The sequence below is a fragment of the Clinocottus analis genome, unplaced genomic scaffold (genome assembly GCF_023055335.1).
Source record: "Clinocottus analis isolate CAN_PGR_092001 unplaced genomic scaffold, fCliAna1.0.p SCAF_17, whole genome shotgun sequence".
In the NCBI taxonomy this organism is placed as follows: domain Eukaryota; kingdom Metazoa; phylum Chordata; class Actinopteri; order Perciformes; family Cottidae; genus Clinocottus; species Clinocottus analis.
In genome coordinates, this window is record NW_027175898.1 from 16012519 (window position 1) to 16038811 (window position 26293).

General features: G+C 43.2%; 2 protein-coding genes across 7 annotated transcripts in view; both read right to left on the reverse strand.

Moving 5' to 3' along the window:
- slc7a14a (solute carrier family 7 member 14a) overlaps positions 1-18355 on the reverse strand; it is a 43879-nt gene extending 25524 nt beyond the window's left edge. For 3 of the 6 annotated variants that reach the window (XM_068580277.1, XM_068580278.1, XM_068580275.1), the window contains exons 1-3: positions 18151-18355; positions 3617-3701; positions 421-593 (exon numbers count right to left, since the gene is read on the reverse strand). The gene's annotated coding sequence lies outside the window, so the exon portion shown is untranslated. Of the gene's footprint in view, positions 1-412; positions 594-3616; positions 3702-17846; positions 17966-18150 lie in introns of those variants that run through there. The other 3 variants (XM_068580276.1, XM_068580279.1, XM_068580280.1) reach the window with 3 other exon arrangements.
- A 2829-nt stretch (positions 18356-21184) lies between these two features.
- LOC137787956 (eukaryotic translation initiation factor 5A-1-like) lies at positions 21185-25291 on the reverse strand. Its single transcript, XM_068580734.1, has 5 exons — positions 25168-25291; positions 24033-24199; positions 23821-23925; positions 22183-22314; positions 21185-21585 (listed from the first exon to the last, which is right to left on the reverse strand). The coding sequence occupies exons 2-5, from the start codon at positions 24186-24188 to the stop codon at positions 21523-21525; spliced, it is 456 nt and encodes a 151-aa protein (XP_068436835.1). The 5' UTR covers positions 24189-24199; positions 25168-25291; the 3' UTR covers positions 21185-21522.
- Between the last annotated feature and the right edge of the window lie 1002 nt (positions 25292-26293).

Consider the following 26293-nt stretch of genomic DNA (forward strand, 5'->3'; position numbering starts at 1 on the left):
GGAGGACGGCCCACGATGAAGGGGGAGGAGCCTGGAAGGAGAGCGACAAGGTGATTGACAGACAACACAACACAACACTAAACTACACAAGAGGTCTGGGCGTAACAAGTTCACCGTAGCAACATAAAAGGTGAACTATGTGTCTCCATCCTGTTTCTGTTGCCCCAAATTGGCTAAAAGAAAAGAATTGTGGTTACACTTTAGCTTAAAGTTGACTCTCCACACTGAAAACCCCTCAAAAAGGCCGTACGTTAGCTTTAGCGTGCTTCTTTAAACACTCTCAGGGCGCCGGGCGTCTCAACCGGCGCCCAAACAAATCGAGTTAAAGCCGCGTGCAATTACAATTTGACACAGAGGTGTGTGTGTCTGCTGCGACGGGCTAAAAGAAACACACACAGGCTCACACACACACACACACACAGCGCTAATTAGCCGCGCCGCGAGCTAATGCCACGTTTCCGGAGTCCCTTTGACTCCGGTCCCAGGATCCTCTGCGGCTCTTTTTTGATGTCGGCCGTTCCCGCAGGTGTTCGCTCCGCGGACGTGGGAGTCATTAGCGCCGACGGCCTCCATCGGCGCTTTGGTTTGTGCAGCTGTACACACACAGACACACACAGACAGACACACACACACACAACAGGGTCAATAAGCAGCTTCTGCAGTACAGCAGGAACAGGCAAACAACAGCTGGACACAAACCAACCTGATAGCGCGTGTGTGTGTGTGTGTGTGTCTGTTTTAGATATACAACCGCGCACGTGTGTATCGATTGGTGTTTGTTTGCTGTGCGCGCGCGAGTGTGTCGATATGGGGAGTGTTTGTTTCAGAGGTGATTAACAGCGGGAGCGACGGCCGGCTTCAACGAGGCATTTTACAAAAAATATATTCACACGCTGGAGATTCAGACGAGAGGAAAGAGGAGAAGAAGAGGAGAAAAGGAGGAGAGGAGGAGAAGAGGAGAGGCTGCTCACTACTTAAAATGTGGAGGAAAAGAGACGGAGGAGGAGGTGTGGGAAGACGAGGGATTTATAAATGGAACGTGATGAAGAGAAAATAACACAAACGAGTGCAGATTATTAGAGAGCATCTTGAAATGTCTCATCATCTAGTAACGTATATATGTATATTTATAGATATATATGCATATATACGGTTGGATGGAGAAGGCCTGGATCGGCCTGGCAGATACACACAAATCTCATGTGTGCACACACACACACACAGACACACACACCTGACAATATCTAGTGCAATATCTGCACTAGATGAACAGATTATTGCAGTTTCTCCGCCACATTCCTCTCACTTCCCTTTGGCTCCAACGTCGTTCTACTTTTCTTATTGTCTCTCGCTCTGTGTCGCACACACACACACACTGTCAAACACTGTCACACACACACACACACACAACACACACTGTCACACACACACCGATACTTTGTACATTTCCCAGATGAAGATATGTCAGATCTATTCTCACACACCGGGTTCAGCTTCAAATGCAGCGCAGACAGAGGTAGAGTGTGTGTGTGTGTGTGTGTGTGTGTGTGTGTGTGTGTGTGTGTGTGTGTGTGTGTGTGTGTTTCTAAAATGAGTTCTCAGCTGCTGCAAACCTCGTATCTCCTTGTCGTGGGTTTGAGTCCCGACTGGTTTCTATTGGTAAGAGTTGTGGAAGTGATTTAACTAGTGTGTGTGCGTGTGTGTCTGTGTGTGTGTGTGTGTGTGTGTGTGTGTGTGTTTAGATGATGCCTCAGATGTCCACAGAGCAGCACCCTGAGGGGGTAACCATGGTAACTGTGCGTGGTGTGTGCGTTGGCATCGAATACACGTGCAGGTGAGTGTGTACTAGTGTGTGTGTGTGTGTGTGAGTGTGTGTGAGTGTGTACTAGTGTGTGTGAGTGTGTACTAGTGTGTGTGAGTGTGTACTAGTGTGTGAGTGTGTCGGCCCAGCGTCTTGTGTGCTCGTGGGAGCAAACTGTAAATCACAAGATAATCAAATAACATTATAATTATAACTCTAATGCAGCATTAAATGTAGTCGCTGTGTTCACCTTGGAGGAAAGGTGTGTGTGTGTGTGTGTGTGTGTGTGTGTGTGTGTGTGTGTGTGTGTGTGTGTGTGTGTGTGTGTGTGTCTGTCCGCTGTCTGTCAATAGTATGAGCTGAATTAAAAGTGACCATGCTGCTCTCATCCACTGACTCGTTATTTCTTTTCCACACACACACACACACACACACACACACACACACACACACACACACACACACACAGATCACCATGGAGATGGAAGACAGAAGGGAGGGGCTGAGTTCACGCTTTATGAAAACGTGGACAAAAAACGACCTTGTTACTCTTCTATTTATCTATCTATTCCTCTCTCTATTCATCTATCCCTCTATCTATCTATCTATCTATCTATCTATCTATCTATCCATCCATCCATCTATTTATCCCTCGATCTCTCTTTTCATCCATCCATCTATCCTTCCATCTCTCCATCTCTCTATAACTCCTCTTCCTCTCCGGCGTCTCGTCCTCAGGTCGCTGTGATGAAGTCGAGGCCGAGCGTGACTCACCGGTGTTTACTGTGACGTAACGTCCTCTGTGTGTGTGTGTGTGTGTGTGTGTGTGTGTGTGTGTGTGTGTGTGTGTGTGTGTGTGTGTGTGTGTGTGTGTGGTGCACGGAGATAGACCTTCTTGATGGGATCGTCTGGGCACATTTAACCTTTTGGAAACAACCAATTTTAAGTCCCAGCATGCCCCATTAAGACCATCTTTTGGCTTAAAACACCTAATTTTTCCATTTTTGAACCGAACAACACAGTTTCTTGACTGAAACTCCTCCTAACAGACCAAGACTTTGTTTTATTGTGATTTTTGTTGCATATTCAGATTCTTTAGGTCCTAATCTTTCCAAAAAGGTGTCTTATTGACGCTCCAGGAGGCTTTTTTGGGTGAATCTGGCTCATATCATGCTGGATGTTCATAGTTAAGATTAAAATACCTTTTAAAAAAAACATTTTTTTCCCAACACTTTGTTGAACAAGAGACGATGCAGTTTGATGTTTTAACGTTTGTGCGACATCCACAACGAGTCCGAAGCAGAACTAGTTGTTACTCCAGCGGTGGACGGAGGAAGCAGTGACTGTTTTCACCAGGAAAAGCGAATGAAGCCAATTTACCTCATGAAGTCCAGCGAGTGAACTCTCAACTCTCTCAACCGCTCACGTGCTTCCTGTTAACCCCTCGAGTACAGCCGGGTTTTAAAATGCTAAACAGGTTCAACAAGGTTCAAGGACCCTTTTGAAACACACACAGACACACACACACTCATGCGCAAACACACCCGACACAAAGAGGACTCATGCAACATCAGCCCCCCCCCCCTCAGGAGGACATGCAAAGAGCTGTCAGGCTCTCGTTATGATAAAATGGAGCCGACACACATTGTCTTCATCTCAGTTCCCTCTCTCAATGTTCTCCGTTTCCCTGCTTCGGTTCCATGTCACCTCGTGTTCTAGGTTCTCTCTCATGATCTCTCGACGTTCACACAGTCGCACGTCCACACAGAGACCTCTGATGCTGAGAAGTTATTAAAGGAGAGAGAGGAGTTGTACCTCAGAGGAAAGGCGTGTTCCTTCTCTGTCTCCACATCGTTGGGAAGTTGCTCGGCTTCATCCTGAGGAGACAGGAGGAAGACATCTGGGGCCGTCCCAGAGGTCAAAGGTCAAAGGATGTGGGGGGATGTGGGTAATCAAGAAGCAAATTGGTTTTCCTCGGGGGAAGAGGAGTGTGTTTCTGCTCAAGACGGAAAATTGTTTAAGTCGGTCGACGTTAAATTTGTTTTTTGTAAGAACACGGACCGCAAATGTTCTGAAAACGAGTTCACATAAATTCCTTCATGTCCAGTGGTCCAACTTTATCGATTCCTACAGTAAAAAACTGTGTGACGCAGCACATTTAGTGCTACATTTGCTGATAAGCTAGATTTTAGTGGATGAGATAGGATTCAATGAAGAGAGATAAAGCGCTATCTCGAGTTAAATAACTCAAACAACAATTTGGGGCACAGTCGTTTAATTTGGTGCAGATATTTATGTGATAATTAATTGTCATAATTTGGTTCTACTTAATCTGGTTGTATCATTGGGAAACATTAAGTTTGGTTTATGACAAAATACGACTCAAATTGTCACGTAGGAGCTGTTACTTTTATTTACAGGGTTTATACACATTTTGACCAATGGATTTCCATGACTTTTCACCAAATTTTTATGACTTCTAATCACAATTTCATGACTTTAAACCAAATGTTCATGATCAAACATTGTGTGAAATGTGTGTGTAACCAGTAAAAAGTGATAAAATGTAGTATTTAAACTAACAATGAGGATTCAAAGCATACAGTAAACCTTAAATGACTCAAATGAATGAGAGACAATAGTTTGATTAACAGAATAAACATTTATATAGATGCCTGTATGTATGCTGCTGATATTTTGAGCCTCTTTCTTTTAAAAGCAGACTCATTATTTAAACTAAATGAATGTCATGAACACATGAATATAACACATTTACAGGACTTTTACACAACTTTTGGTGGATTTTATTTTTTTAAGGACTTTTCCAGGCCTGAAAATAACCATTTTATTTAAATTCCATAACTTTTTCCAGGTTTTCCATGACCGTAAGAACCCTGTTTACAACACAGGCGACTCATCTCCTGAGAGGCTGAATAAGAGTTTATAGGATGAAAAGTAAAGCTGAACAAAGATTCAATGTTTCCAAGTAATTCCTTTAAAGTTTCAATGTTTCCAAGTAATTCCTTTAAAGATGGAACTTGAGATTTGGGGAAACCGCCTCGGTGGGTTTTATGTTAAAATAAAGAATTAACATTTCATTTCATGAAGTGAAAAAAACAACAATGTTTGATGGAAGTACTCTTCCACTGAATTGAGTCCAGATCCAGTTCTGCTGTCGCTTCCCCGCCACGGACCAGTAATCTAATAAATCCAGTTAACTCGTCCATTTCATTGGATTATGCAGCAGGAAGTGATTAACATATCGGGGCAGCGGGGTCAAGTGACACCAGTTTGCTGGGAAACATCTATTTTTCTCTCACTGGTGGTGGAATGAAAGCCGTGTGTGTGTGTGTGTGTGTGTGTGTGTGTGTGTGTGTGTGTGTGTGTGTGTGTGTGTGTGTGTGTGTGTGTGTGTGTGTGTGTGTGTGTGTGTCACATGACATGGGCCTGGAGAGGAGAGGAGCACCACAGGATTTTGAACCCGGATCACATCAGCTCCATCTAAACCAGAGCCAGATGACGAGGATCAGCTTACGTTGATTGAGACACAACTTGTGCGTGTGTGTGTGTGTGTGTGTGTGTGTGTGTGTGTGTGTGTGTCTGTGTGCACAAACAGTGTTGCTTTTGGATAAAAAAAAAGTTGTTATCTGTGGATTTTCTTTTCTTTCCAGGAATGAAAGAAAGAACGGGAATCTTAGGACCGGCATTTATCTTTGATAACAAACAGTAAGACGTAGGTAACACACTCCACACACACACTCACACACCCACACACACACACACATAACACAACATTTTCAAGAAAGCAATTATGCGCGCTCACATGTTCATATACATTTTTCTCCTTTTTGAAACAACCCGAGGCCAAAAATATCGGAGGGAGCGAAATCCCCCGAGCCTCCAAGTCTGAGGGATACCTGAGGTTTGAATCCCTTTCCATGAAACGCCGCCATGAAGCTCAATCCAGAGCAATTAGCATCGCTAAGTCAACAACTCAGGGGAAACTCAGCCGGATGAGAACATCCCCCGAGACGCCGTCTGACCTCTGCAGTCCAGGGGTCAACGCTCACTGAGGAATGCATGGGGAGCTGGGAACAGAAGCTGTGTGTGTGTGTGTGTGTGTGTGTGTGTGTGTAACTGTATCTCACAGGTACCCTTTTTTTCTTCCTGGAATAACAGCTCTATTTCTGATCTTTTAGATGTTGGACCAAGCAGCTGCCTGATATACATCGTAAAACAGCCGGGGCCAGACTAGCACAACACACACCCCGCCAACATAACCACACACACTTTTTGAGCACACACACACACACATACATATATTCCCTGTATAAGTACAAAGGACACACACACACAATTATTTAGACACACTCAGACCAAAATAAACACTTGTATTTATAAATTAAGCAAAACCATTCAAATACACATGCATGGCAATGATACACTAATACACACAGGCAGGGAACAAGTCTGCCAAGTTCAGATGCTATCACCACTGCTGAGTGCTAGATTCCTCTCACACACACACACACACACACACACACACACACACACACACACGCACACACACACACCTCAGACAAAAGAGCATTATTAGCTCGCAGCTCATGATTTCTTATCAGGGTCGTCGTATAATTTACTCGATTAACTTAAATTTGTTGGCTCAGTTGTACTTTCTGGTGTTCGTGTGATTCTCCAAACAGGGAATCGAACCCCCGGTATTTTCCGTCTCAGTTCAGCAAACAGGAGTTTTCATCTTGCCATCAACCTTTTTTTGTTTATTTTCTTCCCGGTGTGTGAATACACTTGTTTCTTTGCGTGTGCAATAATCATGTTGGTGAACACTGTGTGTGTGTGTGTGTGTGTGTGTGTGTGTGTGTGTGTGTGTCCTCAGACGTAGTGCTGACTGTGCACATACCGGCCGCCTCACCGCTGTGATTGCCCCCTCTGATTAGAAAGTGGTTGGTTTGTATAAACCGGGGAAGGAAGTGCAGTATTCATCGCGCTAAGAAGAAAATACCACTCTGCAGCCCCTAAACCTCACAGTGAAGACCACAGAGAGGAGATGGATATCCACACACACACACACACACACACACACACACACACACACACACACACACACACACACACACACAGGGAATATCTGTATGTCTGTAAGTGCTTCTATAAGTGTGTGTGAGTCATCTGCATATCTTAAGAACCATCTGGGCTACTTCATGCTACTTGATGCTAGATGCTAAATGTTAGATTCTGGGTGCTAGATGCTGGATGCTGGATGTTGGATGCTAGACGCTAGATGTTAAATGCTAGATGCTGGATGCTAGACGTTAAATGCTAAATGCTAGATGCTAGATGCCAGATGCTAGATGTTAGATGTTAGATGCTGGATGCTAGATGGTAGATGTTAGATGCTGAATGCTAGACGTTAGATGCTGAATGCTAGATGCTAGATGCCAGATGCTAGATGTTTTGTGCTAGATGTTATATGCTGGATGTTAGATGCTAGATGCTAGATTGTAGATACTGGATGCTAGATGCTGGATGCTGGATGCTAGATGCTTGGTACTAGATGCTAGATGTTGGATTGTAGATGCTAGATGCTAGATGTTAGCTGCTAGATGCTAGAACAATGTTTTATAAATGATGAACTAAGTGCTTACACATGCTTTACCAATGCTGCACAGTGTTTAGTTATTATAAAGTTTTACTCTGGCCTGTGTTCCATTATAAATGACACTGTTGCACCAGTAATGTGTCCCATTAATAAACCAACTGTATATTTGCTCGTACGGATGTGCAGCGCTGCAAAGTCATCCATCAGCATTTAATACCAGTGCGAGATATTGCGCAATCCACATTAAAATGAATACAGCTGCTGTGGGCTCAGGTAGTAAACACGTTTTTTTACATTTTTTTTTTATCCATGAACGGTTATAGGTACGGCTGAGTGAGAGCAGCCGGGGTTTTGCAAAGGATGGAAGGTTTGGAAAGTTTGAAGGGATTGCAGAGCAGATGGCGAGAATTTGATTAGCCGAAAGGTTTTGTTTTTATAAGGCGAGCCAGACGTCGGGTTAAACGCAGGGCTGAATGCTGAGGGGAGAGAGAGAGTGAGGAAGTAAAAAGAAAGGAAGAAAGGAAGTATTCACCGTCTCTAGAGAGTCGTTACTCAGCTGATTAAAAACAAGATCCAGATCTGGACCGGACCCATCAGCCACACCTCCGAACCTTGTGTATTCATATTCGTCCGTTTGATTGCAAACATTTGGTGTGTGAATGAGTGAATAACTGAAATCAGCCAAGAGGATGTGCATGTTCTTGTGTGTGTGGGGCGAGCAGGACGGACAGAGCGGGAGCGCTGGGAGCGCCGCACATGCTTGTGTTTTAGGGTATGATAAAAATGAAAATGAGTGTGTGTGCGGGGAGGGGTTCAGCCTTTGATCGTGTATAAAAGACGGGTAAGGAGAGAGGATGGACCAGGAGAGGGATAACAAAGTGAAGGGATGGAGAGAGGGATAACAGAGTGAGAGACACATGGGCCAAAGTAAGCAAGACCACTGGCGGATTCTATGATCTAACCGGCAACCATAGTGTGTGTGTGGGTGGGTGTGTGGGTGTGTGTGTGTGTGGGTGTGTGTGTCAGTGCGCTCCCTTGTAACAGTAGTGAAAAACATGTTTTTGTGAGCATTTTAAGATCAGGAGACACACACCCACACAAACCCCAACACACAAACACACACACACACACACACACACACACACACATCCCTGTTCCACAAATAAAATTCAAACTACCGTAAAAGTCGGGTTACAAGCCGTTACTCCCTTCGGTACGTGTCCCCAGTAGCTCCCCGATTCCCCGCTGTAGTCTGCTAGCGCTGCTGCTAGTTATCTGCTGCTAGTTATCTTCTGCTAGTTATCTGCTAGCGCTGCTGCTAGTTATCTGCTGCTAGCTTTCTGCTAGCTCCCCGACAACCACCGAAGGTACCGGGACCAGCCCCGGCTCGACGCCCGACGCGGCCAGCGGGGACGCGGGCAGTAGCAGCAGCAGCTAGCGGGGAGCTAGCAGCAGCGCTAGCTCGCTACAGCGGGAACACCCACCAACGGTAGAAACGGCTTGTAACCCGACTTTTTTTTACGGTAACCTCTTTAGTTATTTCAAAACGTAAGCTCGTGGTCACGTTATTCATTCCCTGACTCTGGAAACTCTGAGAGCGTTTCCATTCGTAAAACCCCAGAAAAGAACAGAGATGGACCAGCTTTGTAATGCAGAGTGAAGTCGTGCTAAAGTTGATAATATGGGTTGCTAACAACAGAGTTTATTTATAGCGACACACTGCAGGAATTCCTCTGGCGTTGTGATCCAGAGAAGTGAGAGGGGGAAGATTTGTTTTGCTCAAAAACATATTGAAAGTTTTCTTAAAAAGGTGGCTGGAAACAGCAATTTTCTTTTTGAAAATGTTTGTTTCCGACCACCAGGACAACACGTCTAACCCGACAGTGTTGGTATGCCGCTTTAAACAAAAAGTGTATTTGGACAATAACCAGTAAAAAATTTAAAATGTGAAACAACAACCCCTTTATTTTTTCAGCGAGTGACACCACTGGTGGAGGTGGAGTGGAGCAAGAGGAGAGAAAAATAACATTATTATAACATTTTTGGATCGCTATATTTCCGCCTCGCGCAAAATACTTTGCAGCCCTCGAGAGGGTTTCACTTAAATCCATTACAACAAGACCTCGATAACAATTGTTTTGCCTGTTGTCGGCCATCCCGCTCCCGCTTGATCTCTTCTCAACAGGTGTGCTCTCTGTGTCTCGTCATATCACAACAGCAGTTTATCGCCAACATTTTAACAATTGTTTTGACGGCATTGCATCACTTTTTTAGATATCGAAACGCTCCCAGAGTTACAAAACTAAGGGAATACACACTAAGGGAATACACAATGTGAGCGCTAGCTTTAAGTTAACTTCTGACATAACTGAAGGAGTTACTGTAAAAGTCGGGTTACAAGCCGCTCCTATACCTTCGGTGAGTGTCCCCGACTGTAGCAAGCTAGCGCTGCTGCTAGCTCCCCGCTAGCTGCTGCTGCCCGCGAGCACAGGCTGGTCCCGCTACCTTCGCTGGTTGTTGGAGAGCTAGCAGGAAGCTAGCGGAGCGTTAGCGGATAGATAGCAGCAGCAGATAGCTAGCAGCAGCGGATAGCTAGCAAAAGCGGATAGCTAGCAGCAGCAGATAGCTAGCAGCAGCAGATAGCTAGCAGCAGCGGATAGCAAGCAGCAGCGCTAGCGAGAGCTGGCAGCAGCGCTAGCTGGCTACAGCGGGAACACTCACTGAAGGTAGCAGCGGCTTGTAACTCGACTTTTACAATATAGATAACCAATATTTTATCACAAATAACTGATCTAAGCTCATCCAATCTCTACGATGAAGAAAACTATCATCAAACGTTATACTTTATTGTCTTTTTTTGTGATTCTTTACACTCCGTTTACTTCCACTTTCCCAATACAGTCTACTTTTTTAGTTTTTGTCAGTTCTGTCAAAAGTTGTCAATTCAATGTCGGCCCATGCGTAAAAATAAGAAGTTTAAAAATGTGTAACCTCTCAATATAACATAGTCCAGTACACAACTAAACCTTTTAACTATTCCTTCAAGCATTAACATATAATATTAGCAAATATGTGCGAATACAAGCTACTTTCCAATGAAGATGCAGTGTGTTACTAGAGGACAGCAACACTGGTATAACTTTCCCGAACATTTTCCCCCTGCTGCGTCACGCTTGATGTCCGTTAACTCAATTAGGACTCACACACACACACACACACACACACTAGAGAGCCCTCGACATTCTCCCATCTTGACCAATCACGCGCTCGCGTCAGTCTTCTTTCATCCTCTCACCAAATCCCCTCCATTGTCCACAATAAGGTCTTCTCTCCCCTCAGTGGGCTCTTTGTTGGGCCGACATGAGAACTCGATATGCGACAATCGGAGGAGAAGATAACGCAATTAAACTTCTGCCCGGTGGAACCACAAAGGAGCCGTTATTCTTCCTGTTGCAGCTTCACAACTTTCCTGGGAACTTTCTCACCGCCTCGCTGATGTGTTTCACTTTATAGTGAATTGTTCCTTCCTGTCGTGACACACAGCGTCGTAAACTTCAGTAGCGAATGTAACTCGAGTTTGATCAAAATGGAAACTGAAGCTCAAGAACCACGCTTTAAATATTGTAAAAGCTTTATTGAAACCTTGTTTTTTTACAAATCGGAAAAGAATTCATCTTACTATTTTTATTATTTTTATCTGTCACGAGTTTTACAACTTTATGGCTGCGTCGTGACCTCCAGTTCACACACAGAGAGACACACACTAACTAACCGGTGTTTATTATGGGATGCAGGCAGCGTGGCAGCGTAACAACAGAGCGGGCAGAGAGCGGCTCGACAATTAATCAGTGTGTGTAGCTCCCACCTTTTTTTTTGCCCATCGCGAGCACGGAGCGACATTTGGTATGTTAGCATGCTGGTGGCACACACACACACACACACACACACACACACACACACACTGCCACGAACAGGAAAACCTTGAAGGCCTAAAAGGAACAAACATCCGTGTGATTACATTATTTGAAATGCATTTGTTCTATCATCATAAACAATCTTTCGTACCATTTCATTCCCCCTGACGCTGAGATTAAACATGTCCGCCGCGCGTCAGACGCTCGCTCGCAGTTTCCCGCCGACGAGTGAACACGAATCTTTTAACCGCATTCAATCACTTTAAAACCTCAACCAGATAGATTTTTGTTGTTTAATAGTTTGTTTGCTCACTGCATCAAATGTTCCCATTTGCCGTAACGCAAAAGGTCATTGTAGTCGTTGCACATCTCTTTGTAGTCAATTTGTGTTTCTTTGTAGTCGTTTTGTGTCTCTTTGTAGTCATTTCACATCTCTTTGTAGTCGTTTTGTGTCTCTTTGTCGTCGTTTTGTGTCTCTTTGTAGTCGTTTCACATCTCTTTGTAGTTGTTTTACGTCTCTTTGTAGTCGTTTTGTGTCTGTTTGTAGTCGTTTCACATCTCTTAGTAGTTGTTTTGTGTCTCTTTGTCGTCGTTTTGTGTCTCTTTGTAGTCCTTTCACATCTCTTTGTAGTAGTTTTGTGTCTCTTTGTCGTCGTTTTGTGTCTCTTTGTAGTCCTTTCACATCTCTTTGTAGTAGTTTTGTGTTTCTTTGTCGTCTTTTCACATCTGTTTGTAGTCGTTTGCGTCTCTTAGTAGTTGTTTCACATCTCTTTGTCGTCGTTTTGTGTCACTTTGTTGCTGTTTTCAGCACATATTTAAAGTTTTGTTAAATAAATAGACATGAATAAGAACCAAAACGTGCTCGTGTTCACTCCCTGACCGTCATTGCGATCGAACATGAGACTCTCAGGTCACAAACTACATCAAAAGACGCGCTCAAAAAAACCCTCTACTCTCTAACGTACGACGCTCAGGTAAATATTTAGACTTGGTGGGCGGGGGGGCGGCGCTGAACTTCTCATGGGAACGCTGACAGGTGCGTCCCAGATGGGAAGAGTTGTAAATGTTACCGGAGGAAAAAAAAAAAGAGCGAACATCTGGGGGAGACGATGAGGTGGAGGACGAAGAGGGTTCAGCAGGATGAAGACACAAAGGACGGGTCATGAACCCCCCATGGGATGGAGCAGAGGACTGACTGCATTGTGAATAAAAGGAATTGGGACTTTTCAACAAAAGACTCGGACTTCCTCCGCTTCTTAGAGGCGCCGTGGCGCCACCTGCTGCCTGGAAACGAGACCGCACGCCCGACATGCTGAGATAAATGTTGTGTTAAAAGCAGCTGCAGAGCGCAACATCCTGCAATTCATAGAGAAAAAGGAGGAAAAACGACAAGCATTTGACCCGGAGGGAACTCCCATTTACTGCATACGGGTGGTGGTGAACACACACACACACACACACACACACACAGACACACAAAACTATGAACTTACTTCAGAGGTGATTATAACATCAGGATGAAACAGCTTGTTCTCCTTTACTATGATGTCACTTACATCAGTCTTCTCTTCCCGCTCTCTCACACACACACACACACACACACACACACACACACACACACACACACACACACACACACACACACACACACACAGGCAGGTCTATCCGCTCCCTACAGCGGCCCGGCCTCTCCCCTCAACCCCCCGAGGCTGTAACCTGTGATCCAGGAGAACTGCATTCTGGGTAACGCTGTTTTCATAACCGCTCCCAGTCCTCGGTCCACAAACACAACGAGCCACGGACCACATGTACCACATTACACACTCTTTCGCACACACATACACACACACACGCGCAAAAAAACTTCAACTTAAAATGACCGTCAGTGCACTTCAAAAGCTTCCGCTGTTGTTTCAGAAGAAAAGAATTAAACATGCTTCTTACACTCTGAGTGTGTGTGTGTGTGTGTGTGTGTGTGTGTGTGTGTGTGTGTGTGTGTGTGTGTGTGTGTGTGTGTGTCAGAGGCTGCTGAGTGTGTAATAATGGCCGACCGCGGCGTGTTCGTCACCGTTGTTTCACTTCCGACGTCGGCGTCAGCGGCTTCTCGTGTTTTGTCTCCTCGAAGACAAAACACAAGCGAGGCGTCGCACAAACCGCCGACAACAGAAAAAAAACACCACAAATAGTTTCACTCGGTTGTGTCCTTGAGTTTGTTTTCGGGGCACTTTGAGGAGTCGGTGTTGATTGTGGACTTCACTCCCACAATCCCCCAAAAATACAATGAATGCAGGAACTTAGGCTATTTCTTTTTTGTTTGTGGTTTTGTGTTTCTTTGTCGTCGTTTTGTCACTTTGTAGTCATTTTGTGTTTCTTTGTTGTTTTGTGTCTCTTTGTAGTCGTTTTGTGTTTCCTTGTAGTTGTTTTGTGTCTCTGTAATTGTTTTGTGTTTCTTTGTAATCGTTTTGTGTCACTTTGTAGTCATTTTGTGTTACCTTGTAGTGTTTTCACATCTCTTTGTATTTTTTTGTGTTTCTTTGTTGTTCTTTTGTGTCTCTTTGTAGTCAAATTGCATCTCTTTGAAGTCATTTTGTGTTTCTTTGTATGTCTTTGTATTTTTTTTGTTTCTTTGTATTGGTTTTGTCTCTTTTTTAGTCATTTTGTGTTTCTTTGAAGTCGTTTTGTGTCTCTTTGTGGTTGTTTTGTGTGTCTCTTTGCCGTTTTCAGCACATATTTAAAGTGTTGTTAAATAAACACATGTTCTATAGTCTAGTATTCCTCTAGACATTAATAAACACGTGTTCGCTCCCTGACCGTCATCGGGACCGAACACGAGACTCTCAGGTCACAAACGACACGACGAACCCACATCCACTTTCCACAGAACATAAACACACAACTATTGTTTGGTTTCTTCTCAGAGGGCCGGCGGGTGCAGCTTTGTCGTCATGGAGTGGGAGGAAAGCGGACCGACACCTGTTCACCGGGCGAGGCCTCGCGCTCCATCAGCACGAGTCAGCAGATTAAACTTCTTCCTGTCAGAATCCGGCTGACTCTCCTTCCCGTCAACATCGCTCACCGTTCCTTTCATTGTGTGTCATCGAGTCGCACAATCAATTCCCCGGTTGTCGGCAACAACAAACGCTGCATCGTGAAGAGCGTCATTGTGTAGTCGGTGTGATAAATAAACTGGAGAAGGTCTTTTCTCTCTCTCTCTCTCTCTTTAAAAGCCATTATTTGTGGTCGTTTTACATCTTTGTGTGTTTGTTTAGTCTGTTTGTAGAAGTTGTGTGTCTGTTAGTGGTCATTATGTGTCGTTTCGCATACTTTGTAGTCATTTTGAGTCTCGTTTGTTTTGTGTCTGTTTGTAGTTGTTTTGTGTCTCTGGAATTGTGTCTCTAGTTTGTAGTCACATCTCTTTGTGGTTGTTTTGTGTTTCTTTGTAATCATTTCACATCGCTTTGTAGTCGTTTTGTGTTTCATTGTAGTGATTTTACTTTGCATTGTGGTTGTTTTGTGTCTCTTTGTAGTCGGTTTGTCCCTCTTTGTAGGTGTTTTGTGTCTCTTTAGTTGTTTTGTGTCTCTCTTTAGTCGTTTTGTGTCTCTTTGTAGTTGTTTTGTCCCTCTTTGTAGTTGTTTTGTCCCTCTTTGTAGTTGTTTTGTCCCTCTTTGTAGTCGTTTTGTGTCTCTTTGTATTCGTTTTGTGTGTCTTTGTCGTCGTGTAAAGTCGTATTAAATGAATGAAATGAGTGCTTTATGCCTGGACTATAATAAACTCTGCTCATCTGGTTTAAATAAGGACACGCCCTAAACCCATCAGCTCTCGCTGGAGTCAACCTCCAGATGTTGGTCACAACCTTTCAGCATTCCTACTGCTAGTCTCCTCACTGCCCTTACACACACACACACATGCACACACACACACACATGCACACACACACACACACAGACACACACTAGGAAGTTCAAAGCCGTGCCAGAGGGGAGCAGGTGGCCAGAAACAACACGGCTGCGTTTGACCATCAGAGCCTGAATGTTCAAACCGATCCATTCATCCAGAGACGTCGACAGCCATCCCATAATAATATGTTGCACACATGCTCCTCTTGTACGTTGCTTTAACTCTGCTTTAACATGGTTACGTGTGGCCATGGATGCTTGTATTGACGTCTCATCCCTATAAATCAACGATTAATGTCGGCATTTAAGTTTAAAGCCATCGTATTCAATAAGTTTCACTCGGCAGCAAACGGGGGAAAGAAGTATAAATAATAAACGGTAAAGAATCGAGCATAAGTTCTACGTATATACGGCTATTAGCTCTTTTTATCACAACGTGTATCTATAAATATCTATGTGAAGGATGGCCATTTAAAACTGATGGTTCCTATTGGAGGAGTCCTGACCTTCCCTACAGCGCCACCATGTGGTCAAGTTTCTACAATAACAAATGCACACACACACACACACACACACACACACACACACACACACACACACACACACACACACACACACACACACACACACACACACACACACACACACACACACACACGGAAACCTTCCCTACTGCTCCTCTCAGCAGGATTTAGCACATGAAAGGAGGACAAAACACCTCCTTCTGTCCTCCAAATCCTGTCAGATAAACTGCCCCGCCCCTTTTTTTAACTTCTAAAATCTGGATTTAATAACTCCCAGATCTTCAAAAACCCCTTACACACTCGCTACATGCTCGGATACCACACACACACACACACTAGATCCTCCAGGGACTCACACAAACATGCACACACTGTGAAATGAGCAAAAAGCACAAATCTGACTGAAGGTTATTGAGCTTTTCAGAGATTGTGCGGATGATAATTCATCTTCTTGAGGTTTCCAAATATTAGTTCCTGTCTTTTAATCTCCATCCCTTCGTTTCTTTCTGGATTCACAATAAACGTTTCGACTGATCTGCATTTCTGTGCAATAACTTTTGACTCTTTTTCTGTTTCTTTTGGACGAAAATCATAATTTTGCACATTAATCAAAAGCTTACTGTGTTTCATGTCATACTTGTCCTGAATGTACGTACTACTTCAGTTATGTGTGGGACGGATCCAAAGAAACTGAAGGTAGCTCTCATTTTCACTCAATACTTTCTCTCTCACACACACAGACACACACAGACACACACACTAGATCCCGTAGTGTTTCAATAAAAGCACATGGCTCACACTAGTGCTTTGATCTTTGCTCTTTCTCCATCTCGTGCTGCTTCCAGACATCGGTCCTGCGGTTACGGCCCTGCTTTACACTCGCCGCTCTCCCAGTGTGGCTGTATCAAGTCTGTATGTGTGTCTGTGTGTGTGTGTGTGGTGTGTGGTGTGTAGTGTTTTCCCTGGCTTACGAGAAGCTCTTTTCCCCCCGAAATCTTCCAATCATTCCAAACCAGTTCATCTCCTCCAAACACCGCGGGCAGGAATCCGCCGGCTCCAGCGTCTGGATCAACAGGTCCGAGGCGCTGTGGAATGGCCCGTAAGACCTCCGGCAAATCCCCCACAAAACCCCACGCGTCCACCTCCACGCTGAGCCGTCCACCTCCACGTTGAGCCCTGAACGGGTTCAGACCAAGAGTTCCCAGTGAAGCGGTCCAGGAGGAAGAAGAGCAACCTGTCTGTAGGCCCTTTCCTCGAAAAATGGCCTCCCCAAACTAAAAAGATTGTATCTCTGCAACCACAAGGCATGTTTGAATAATGTTGGTGTTATAATAAAAGGAACACATGTGAGATGTTGTTCAGATGTGTAAATATCAGTCTGTATGTTGCTGGTTAAGAGGAAATGAAGATGACAAACCGAAAGACATGAAAAGGTTTCAGGTCCAACTATAAAAAAAACTTTTAGGATGATTATTAGTTTGAAATGATGCAGCTGTAAAGTCCAACTCTAACAAACCATAACACAACATGTGGACATTCAACACGTGAACATTCTCTCTGCAAATGTTGACTTTCATAAAGTGAAGCAGAACAAAGTTATAGAGGTTTTAGTACAGAGAACATTTGCATCTTTGAATTTTCTCATGTACCAAACCATGTATTTTACTTGTATATTACTGACAGAATACTGCAGTTTTGGGCTTTTTTTCTTCATAAAACAAGCTATGATTTACAGTTGTATATAACAATCGCTCAGTCTGCCCCCACTAGAAAGGAAAGGATGAAGAGAAGAAAGATGTAGATAAATAAATCTCAGCAATCAAAACTGATCCTTCGCCGCCATCTACTGGGCATTAACCGTCACTGCGTGTCGTGACTATTAACAGTTTCTTTCAGTGTTTTTCACATATAATTGCTGCATTATTGTACATAGTTGGTTATTACAAAATACACAAACATATTCAGTGTAGCATAATAATAAATTGTATATTTTTGTGGTATATATCGCGGCTTATTGTGCTCATACGTCATCCCATCGTCTGTTCCAACCAGTAGCTGGTGGAGCAACTTTAGACACGCAATATGACAATTACCTGTATCGTTCTCCTCTAAGAGATGGTCTCGGACTTTAACTGATGGTTTTTAAATGTAAGGGGAGTGCTAAATCGTTTCTTAAACATTCCGAATTGATCGTTAAAAACTTAATTTTCGCCGTTAAAACGGAGCGCTCCGACTTCCGGTTTAACCATATTTTTTGCCTTCAAAATAAAAGCACCGTACAACAAAACAGGAAACCACATATTACATTTTGCTTACGACGGACAAGAAACACGCAACAAAAACAACACAATTGATTGGCAAACAGCTTCTAACTTTAGCACACATTGGGTTACTTACAACAAGTGTCCTTAATTGTACCCTATTCCGCACGTCCCGTGGTTTAACACCGCGATACTACCAGCTCTCCTCAACGGGCGGCTGTGTGGTACCCCGGATGTACGCACGACGTCAGTTTGCTTCTGAGCGTGCTGCGTTCAAGTCCGGTGGTGATCCTGAAAGCCTGTTTCTTTCTGACCGTTGCCCAGGTCCCATCACCTCCCAGTAAAAGGGCGCCAGCACGCAGCTGGTTGTTGACGTAATATAATATCACTCCGCTGCTGCCGGGAACCGAGGAGTTTAATATGTATTGATTGTGCCGCATTCACGTCTTTCACGTTGACCGAAAATGACCAGCTCGCGCAAACTATATAGATTGTGGCGGCTGATTAACAGATGACGTCACACGTGCGCCATCATCTACGAACCCTGATAAATAACAGCAACTGGTGATGTTTTGTGTCTGTATTAATGGAGATTTATAATAACAAAACAAGGTTTCTGCTGCTAGGAAGTAGGGCTTTATGTATTGTATTCAAGATGAGGATGTCACTTAAATGTTTATGAATATAAAATGCAACTTTGTTTATTATTTGTACATATAATTGTAAGGTAAATACAGATCAACCCTCGCTAATTTAGTTACCAAACAATGCTTATTGTTTTGTGCTCAATGGTCTTGCCATTTTGTCAAGGGAGTTATAACTAATTAAAACTAATTAAATGTAACATGAGATAACAGATGAAAGTAGCCAGTAACATCTGATTACTCTTTATTTTTCCGTTTACAAAATAAAAAAGGACAATTATGATTATGATAACAGCAGCAAGAGGAGCCAACGCATCTTTATGTTCCAGGAGAAGCTAAAAGGTCTGATTTATGTCTATATTTCTGGATAGTTGGGTAATTGGTTGGTTAAACCACATTTAAAGGAAATAAAAAAAGACCTTTGCCAAAAAGCTGTCACCGTTTCCCAGTTTAACACAACACACATGCGCACGTGCTCCAGGCGAGGAAATTAAAATAGACTTCAAACAAGAAAAATGTCCTCAATCCCATTTATTATCCTCACTGCTGACACCGTTTAAGTAACACATCTGACATTATATTTTTTGGAGCCCTGAGAAAAATCTGATCCACATGACACTTCATGTTTTTTGCAGTTTTATCCTCATTCGCAGTCTCTGACCCCAGATCAGCACCGTCTCCCTTCCAGTGTGACCGTGTAGCCGCACAACAGATCTCAGACCAGCGGCAGACTGCAGCTGACTCAGCAGTCTGGCCTCGGCTATTGGATCCAAGGAGCGGGGCCGCACATGTGGGCTTAAGGAAGACTCATATTCTCTTATGCAGCTTAATTAACTGCCCCAAGTGAGTATATTTCTGCATTGTGTGTATATAATAGGTTACATTGTACACACACACACCTCTCAAGATGATTTATGTGTGAATAGAAGTCATCATGCATGTGGCTGCAATCAGTGTTTCTACTTAGTGTTGCCATCTGAGCATTGCAACTTGCAAGTGAAATGCTGTTTCGGGTACTTGTGAAATACTCCGTTGGCACAGTTGCGTACCCACCCACCCCCTTTTGTTGTTGTTCTAGCAGTCCAGAGTGCTGCTGTTGTGCCGTTTTTCTGGGACCATATGTGAAAATGTAGAGGGCCAGGAGAGAAAAGTTGCTGCAAGAAGCCACCGGTGTGGTGTGACGCTCAGAAAATAATGCCTAGACAACAAAAAAAATCCATGGAGAACTTAAAACAGTCAGATTATTTTGGAAGTCTTGAATGGAGTAAAAAAATACTTCAGCGGGACCGACCGCCATCGTGTTAATGTCAGTTTGCTGCCATGAATTTAACTTGTAAAGGACTTAGTGAGGTCTGCCAGAAACATGTTTACGCTTCACTGAGTTCATACGTTTGTTTTTTTTCTGTATAAAAACACAGGATCACAACCGAAGTTTGAAAATATTGCTAAAACAGTGCAGAGAAGGTGAAAGACAAAGTCAGGCAAAAAAAATAAAAGTCTCCGTCATTATGTAACTGATTGTTTGCACATTATTTAACGCATGCACTTTGTAAAGTCTGTCCTCTTCACTGCACTGTTGGTACAAATGCTAGAATTGGAAGAAAGAACAGACGTCAGACTAAGCGCTTCAAATATATTACAAATACAATATAAAATAACTGTAGTTTTCATTTTAATGGTAGGAGGTAGGGGGAGAAAACCAACTGCCTGCGTCTGAATTCAGAATCTACAGCATCCACGTCAACGCACCGCATTTAACAATCTGATTTTCTTGCAAATAACACGAGCCACAATCCGTCTTCTCTCACGTCACAAACGGACCGACCACCCCCAAGATGTACTTTCTACAACTACTTTTCCCACCGGCAGCCCATAATATAGCGCTATGGCAACACTGGTCTGTCTGGTTCGTGAGCACCAGCCTCCCAAGACTCGGAAAACCAACACAGCAGAACCATGTAGACGTCTTACAAAACTATTTCCTTTACGACTATTGTGTGCCCAAGAATCTTCTGAAGCATTGTGTTGCTAATAGTTAAGGTTTTCAGTGTTTTTGTTCTTTTTTTGAAGTTATTTTTTATACATAAAAAGGCCTCAAGTAAAAGGAAAACGTTTTATAGCATAGACGGGTGAAAAATGGGTGCAACCAGCCCGGTTCGGTTGCAAAACAGCAGAGTTGCTACAGTTTAAATACAAAGTAAATTCATTTTTTATATAAATTCACAGCGGCTGGGGGGGGGGGGGGGGGGGGCATGTGCATACAAGTCAATTGTCAATTTGAAGTTTGCATGCATATGTTTTAATTGTCAAAGGCAGAAAAGGTGTAGTCTGACCATGAAGTCGTTTTTTTTAAGTTCTTCGAGCTGTAGAGTTGGAGACGCTTTGAGGTATGAAGTCAGCCAGTCGAGATCAAAATATTTGTTTTGGGGGGAGAATTTAGGTAAAAGCAAGGCGCTGGGTCACAAATGTAAACAAAAACATCAGGATACATGCTCACAGCCAACTCAGACGCTCTACATTTCATTCAAAAATAAAGAGGGGGGCCAATAAGAGGGCTGTAAAAAGTAATGCAGACAAGATAAAGACACACGTCACCTATACTCAATAGAATGTTATGAAATGCTGGAATGTTGTTAAGGTATTCCTGAAATAATATCAGTAGCAATTTGCGAAATTAAGCAGTGACGGCTGCAGGTGGATAACTTCATGATCGAAGTGGACCCCGTCCAGTTTCCAGACTTCCGTTGACCAGCGGGTGAACTGGTAGAGATTTTTTGGGTGAAGGCCAGAGGCGCGTTGGTGAGGCTGCAGAGCCACGCTGGAGAAGCAGGAGTGCGAGGTCCTCGGCGCTGTTCCTGGACACGTTACATTGTCTGGACTTTGGTGGCAATAACGGATTCCTCCTTACAAGCAGACAGCACGGTGACCTGAAATGAGAGGGACAGAATAAGTTGTTGACCAATTGTAATGCGTCACTTTAAAAATAATAGTAAAAATAAAATAATCGGTAAAAATAATAAATCATTAACTTGCAATCTTTTATTACAAAAACAGAACTGACCGTGCAAATTCACAGTGCAGCAAATCTTAACAATACAGAATTTATAAAAAAATAAAGAAATACAAATCAGAAAACTTAACAGGATTTGTTTAAACGTCAGAACTTGTTCTCTACACTCAGACGCACACATACTCACAGACGCACACACTAACACGCATGCACACACTAACACGCATGCACACACTAACACGCATGCACACACACTCAGATGTTTACACTCAGAACAAGAGATGCAAATTCCAGAAGTAACCACTCAACGGATAACTTACAGATTGCACTTTATCTAAACCAAGGTGGTTAGATTAGAGTCAAACTACAAATCGCAGCAACACTTCCTCTGCATGAAGCCACATTATATCAAACTGTTGAACGCAGGTCTGCGTTCAACAGTTTGATTCGTTGTTGCAGCCCCAAACAGATCATTGGATCTCAATTACAGTTTCACCTCGGGCCACAAACTCACCAGGAAAGAATCACCATTATCAGATTTTTTCTGGATTTCTTTGCCAAGGTCATTATCTGGTAGCTTAAGGTCCTCTCTGACATTTCCACCGTCATCCATCAGGGACAAGTAATTATCTGAGATGTCTAAAAGCTAAACGAGAGTAAAAACAGTTAAAAACAGGCAAAACATTTAACAACAAACATTTGATGCTAAATATGAAACAGAGTGCAATATGGAGGGAGCGTGGATATTTAATTGGGAGTATTGAATATTTACAGTTGATTCTGCAGGGAATGAAAAGCAAAAAATAAAAGAATAAAAATAAGAATATGTAAAATGCACGGGATGCATGAACTAGTGAAAGTGACACATGTAAAAGAGCTTTACAATTCTATATTGAAACACGACTCTGCTGCTCAGGAGCCGCAACAACTGACTCCTGCTCAGCCCAAAGTACAACTGCAAGCTCTCGTCATCCAGACAACTCGCGGATAGGTATTCGCCGTACTCTTTAAAATAAAAAACGCCCGGTGCGTTTTTGTCAAGGAGTTTTTAAAGCAGCTGTGCTCTAAAAAGTCTCGTCCTGTGTGATCGGGCCCTCAGACCCCTCACCTCAGTAATCTACCTCCTCATTAACGGAAGCATTAGCTAATAACTTTCCACCGGAGCGTTAGCTAACTGGCTAACGTTGCGTTCTCTCCTGCTGCGTTCAATGACTCAATTCATCAAGCTGTAGCTAAAGTTAGCTAAGTCTAAGTCAACAGAGCTCCTGTGCAACTTAACTTGGATATACCATCAAATATTATATTACCATGCACCCCCGCTCCCTTCTGGCATGCGCATCTGTTCGCAGTTAGGGTTACCTAACCCTACCTAACCCCACACCCCCCAAAACACTCATCGAATCTGCACAATTCACGTAGGTCACCTATTTTGGTTTGAAAACGCCGAATTTCGCCGAAAGGTGAGGGATTTTCATGCCTGCTTTACATTTAAGTCACTCGATATCAAGGCACCGCATCGGACAAGGACTGGGTATAGTTTCTTATGACCCTTTTAAGTGGCATATGGCCTCACAATTTCACCCAACAATTCACTTGCCGGTGTAAATGTCAGACCTTGGGAAAATGATTTTGGCGGGGGATTTAAAGCAGTCACTCAGTTTGACAAAAGGCTGTTAGAGAATGACTACCCCAAAAGTGGTATTTAACTAGGGGGACAAGTGGCTGCTAGCAAAGCCAAGGCGTGTTCAACCAGTTCTAAACCTGTACATCTATCACAAAGCCCAAAGACAGCTCAGCTTCAAGGCACGTGACACTCCTGTATACAGGCTTTATACACTTTATGACCAATGGATTTCCATGACTTTAAACCACATTTCCATTGCCTGCTTATATTTTGAGCCTCTTTCTTTTAAAAGCATATTCATTATTTCAAACTCAGCGTAAATGGACGTCATGAACACATGAATATAGCACTTTCACTACACTTTTGGGATTTTATTCTTTTCAAGGACCTTTCCAGGCCTGGAAATACAGTCTGAAATGCCAAACGTCAAATACAAGTATTGGCATCCAGTACAAACTCATGAACTGCTAATATTCATTTAAAATGTTCATAAGTCACACAGAAAGTGATTCAAATGAGTCATCTCACCTGGTAGTCTTTCCTTGTAACATGTGGGACATCCATGTTATGGGTAGACGGGCAGATATCTTCATACTTCTTCTGAGTAAAGATGTCAATTCCTACAAGGTGAACCTGGAAAAAAAACAATGCTTAAATCTGGTCTCGGGGAAAAGCATTTGGGGTTACTTTTATAATTGGGAGGGGTAGGGGGGTTCAAATTATGCACATGGAGGTTTTACCTTGGCATGCCCATGCTTGCCAGTCTTGGAGGTACTCATTTCCACGATCTTAGTGGGACGACCTTTGATCATGACAAAACCACCCTTCCTCAAAGCTGAACACTGCTGTGGGTATGTAATTGAGGCCCCAGAACTCGCCTCTTCATGGTCATCCATCGTTTTACACTCTGATGGGCAGAAGAACACAGCAAAACATTAAAATATCTGACGATTGTTTGTGGTGTCAAGAAACATTTGTGAAAATATATAGAGAACAGTATTGTGTGGTAGCTGGTGAGCACAGCATTGTAAACTTTGTTTAGAGTGTGCACATGGAACCAGGACTAAAACCCAAGACCAGTGATCGGGTCATTAGTGCTATAAAATCAATACCGTGAAATCAAAGAGGGAGACGAGATGCAAGCACTATGCTGACACGATAAACATGCATCTCACACATCCATCGGCAATACACATTTAGACTTGCTTTAAAATGTCACACACACACCTCCGTGTGAACACTTAACTCGAGGTGGGGCAGCGAACTAACTGAATAAGCTAACCGCTAACGTTAATTGCCCTCGTGTCGCCATGTTGCTGCCGTCACAAGTTTTATTTTTACACACCATTCGGGGCTAACACCTGGCGAGTGAGCTAAACACGTGGCTTATGTGGCCTTTTATCAGTCCAACGCCTCATAAAATTAATCAGAAAGTTTGGTTCAAATCGGCGGCAGAGCGGCACCAAGACAGCGTTAGCAGACCTCGCTAGCGGGTTAGCTTGCTAGCTACGTTACGTGGCAGCTACTAGCGCCAGTAAGCTAGTTTTTGGGGTCCCACCTCGTGTCCTCCGTCATCGTCGGCCATGCGAGCTCGCGAACACGACGAGTGCTCGTCGACACTGGCGACCGAGGACATTGCTAACGAGCTAGAAACACACGTTGCGAACTTATTTGGCGTTTAATAGTTTACAAAACGGTGTCTAAATTTACAAGTACCTGATTTACAAACGGATTAGCGCTAACTAACTAACGAGGCGACGACACGAGTCCCAGCGTCAGATAACGCGGGACCGTACCGCAAAAAAAACAAACAGTTACCTAACGACAGCTTCTCGGTGGAAGTTTAACTTCTCGGCAGCCTGTGTTTCAACTTACCTTTTACCTTGTTAACAAATAAAAAAGGGAGAGTCGCTTCGCATGCGTAGAGGTTTTGTAGCGCAGAGGAAAGGTACAAGCTTCGCTGACGATGCGCGCGGAGGGAAGGGGGAGGAGCTTGCACTCAGAAATCTTGTGACGATGCGGCGGCTCGTGACGTAAGGCACGTTCGGCGACGTGAGGCACGTTCCGCGACGTACGGCACGTTCTGCGACGCTATTATTATTACCTGCCACATTCACTTAACATACAATACATACATTCGTCACACAATGTTGTATATTAATCAACTCAATAGAAAATGCACTACTTAATAATATACCTTCACGTCGAGCAGCTAAAACATCTGCACGCTCCACAACATAGTATACAATAATACATACAATCCAGTAGCATAATATACATATGGAATAACTCTGAGAAAGGAATCATAACTAGTCATTCTATTTTTTACTAAATAATGTGTTTATAATTATTTGTATTTTATTCAAGCACAGTTTTTCATTTTTTCATTCCAGGTTTTTTTTATGTTTATTAAAAGTGAGAATACTTTTTTCCATCTGTTTGATGCATCTTTAATTGCTCCATGTTCTCCTTGATTGGTCTTTACCTGGATCTTCTCAAAGCCACTAGGTATACAGCAATAAGGATTCCCTAAAAAACAATGCACTATTGGATAGATTAAAAAAAGAATTGATAAAAATGTTAATTACCTCCTTCACTTGTTAAAATACATCCAGAATCCATGACAATAAAGATATGCAACAACAAAAAAGGCAAATATTTGTTGTTTTAAAAGTTTAATTGCTGGACACAAGATGTCTCTTACACTTAAATGTGCATCGTAAGTGAAGGAGCGCCGGAGGCTCCAAGTTTCCACGTCAAATCTGAAAATTATTGGCCCACGATTGGCTGGTAGCGGTGTCAGAGAGTAATGGCCTACCTTAGCAGCCGTAAGGTTAGCATAGAGAAACATCCCCACTTCAACAGATGGATGTGAAAACAGCCTCAGTGTCAGACACACATTCACATTTACAGTGAAGGCCAAACACTCAAGAGAAGTACCACTAAACAACACACACGTGTGAGTGGAGTCTGGCTTATGCTCGTATTCCAAGACAGAAAA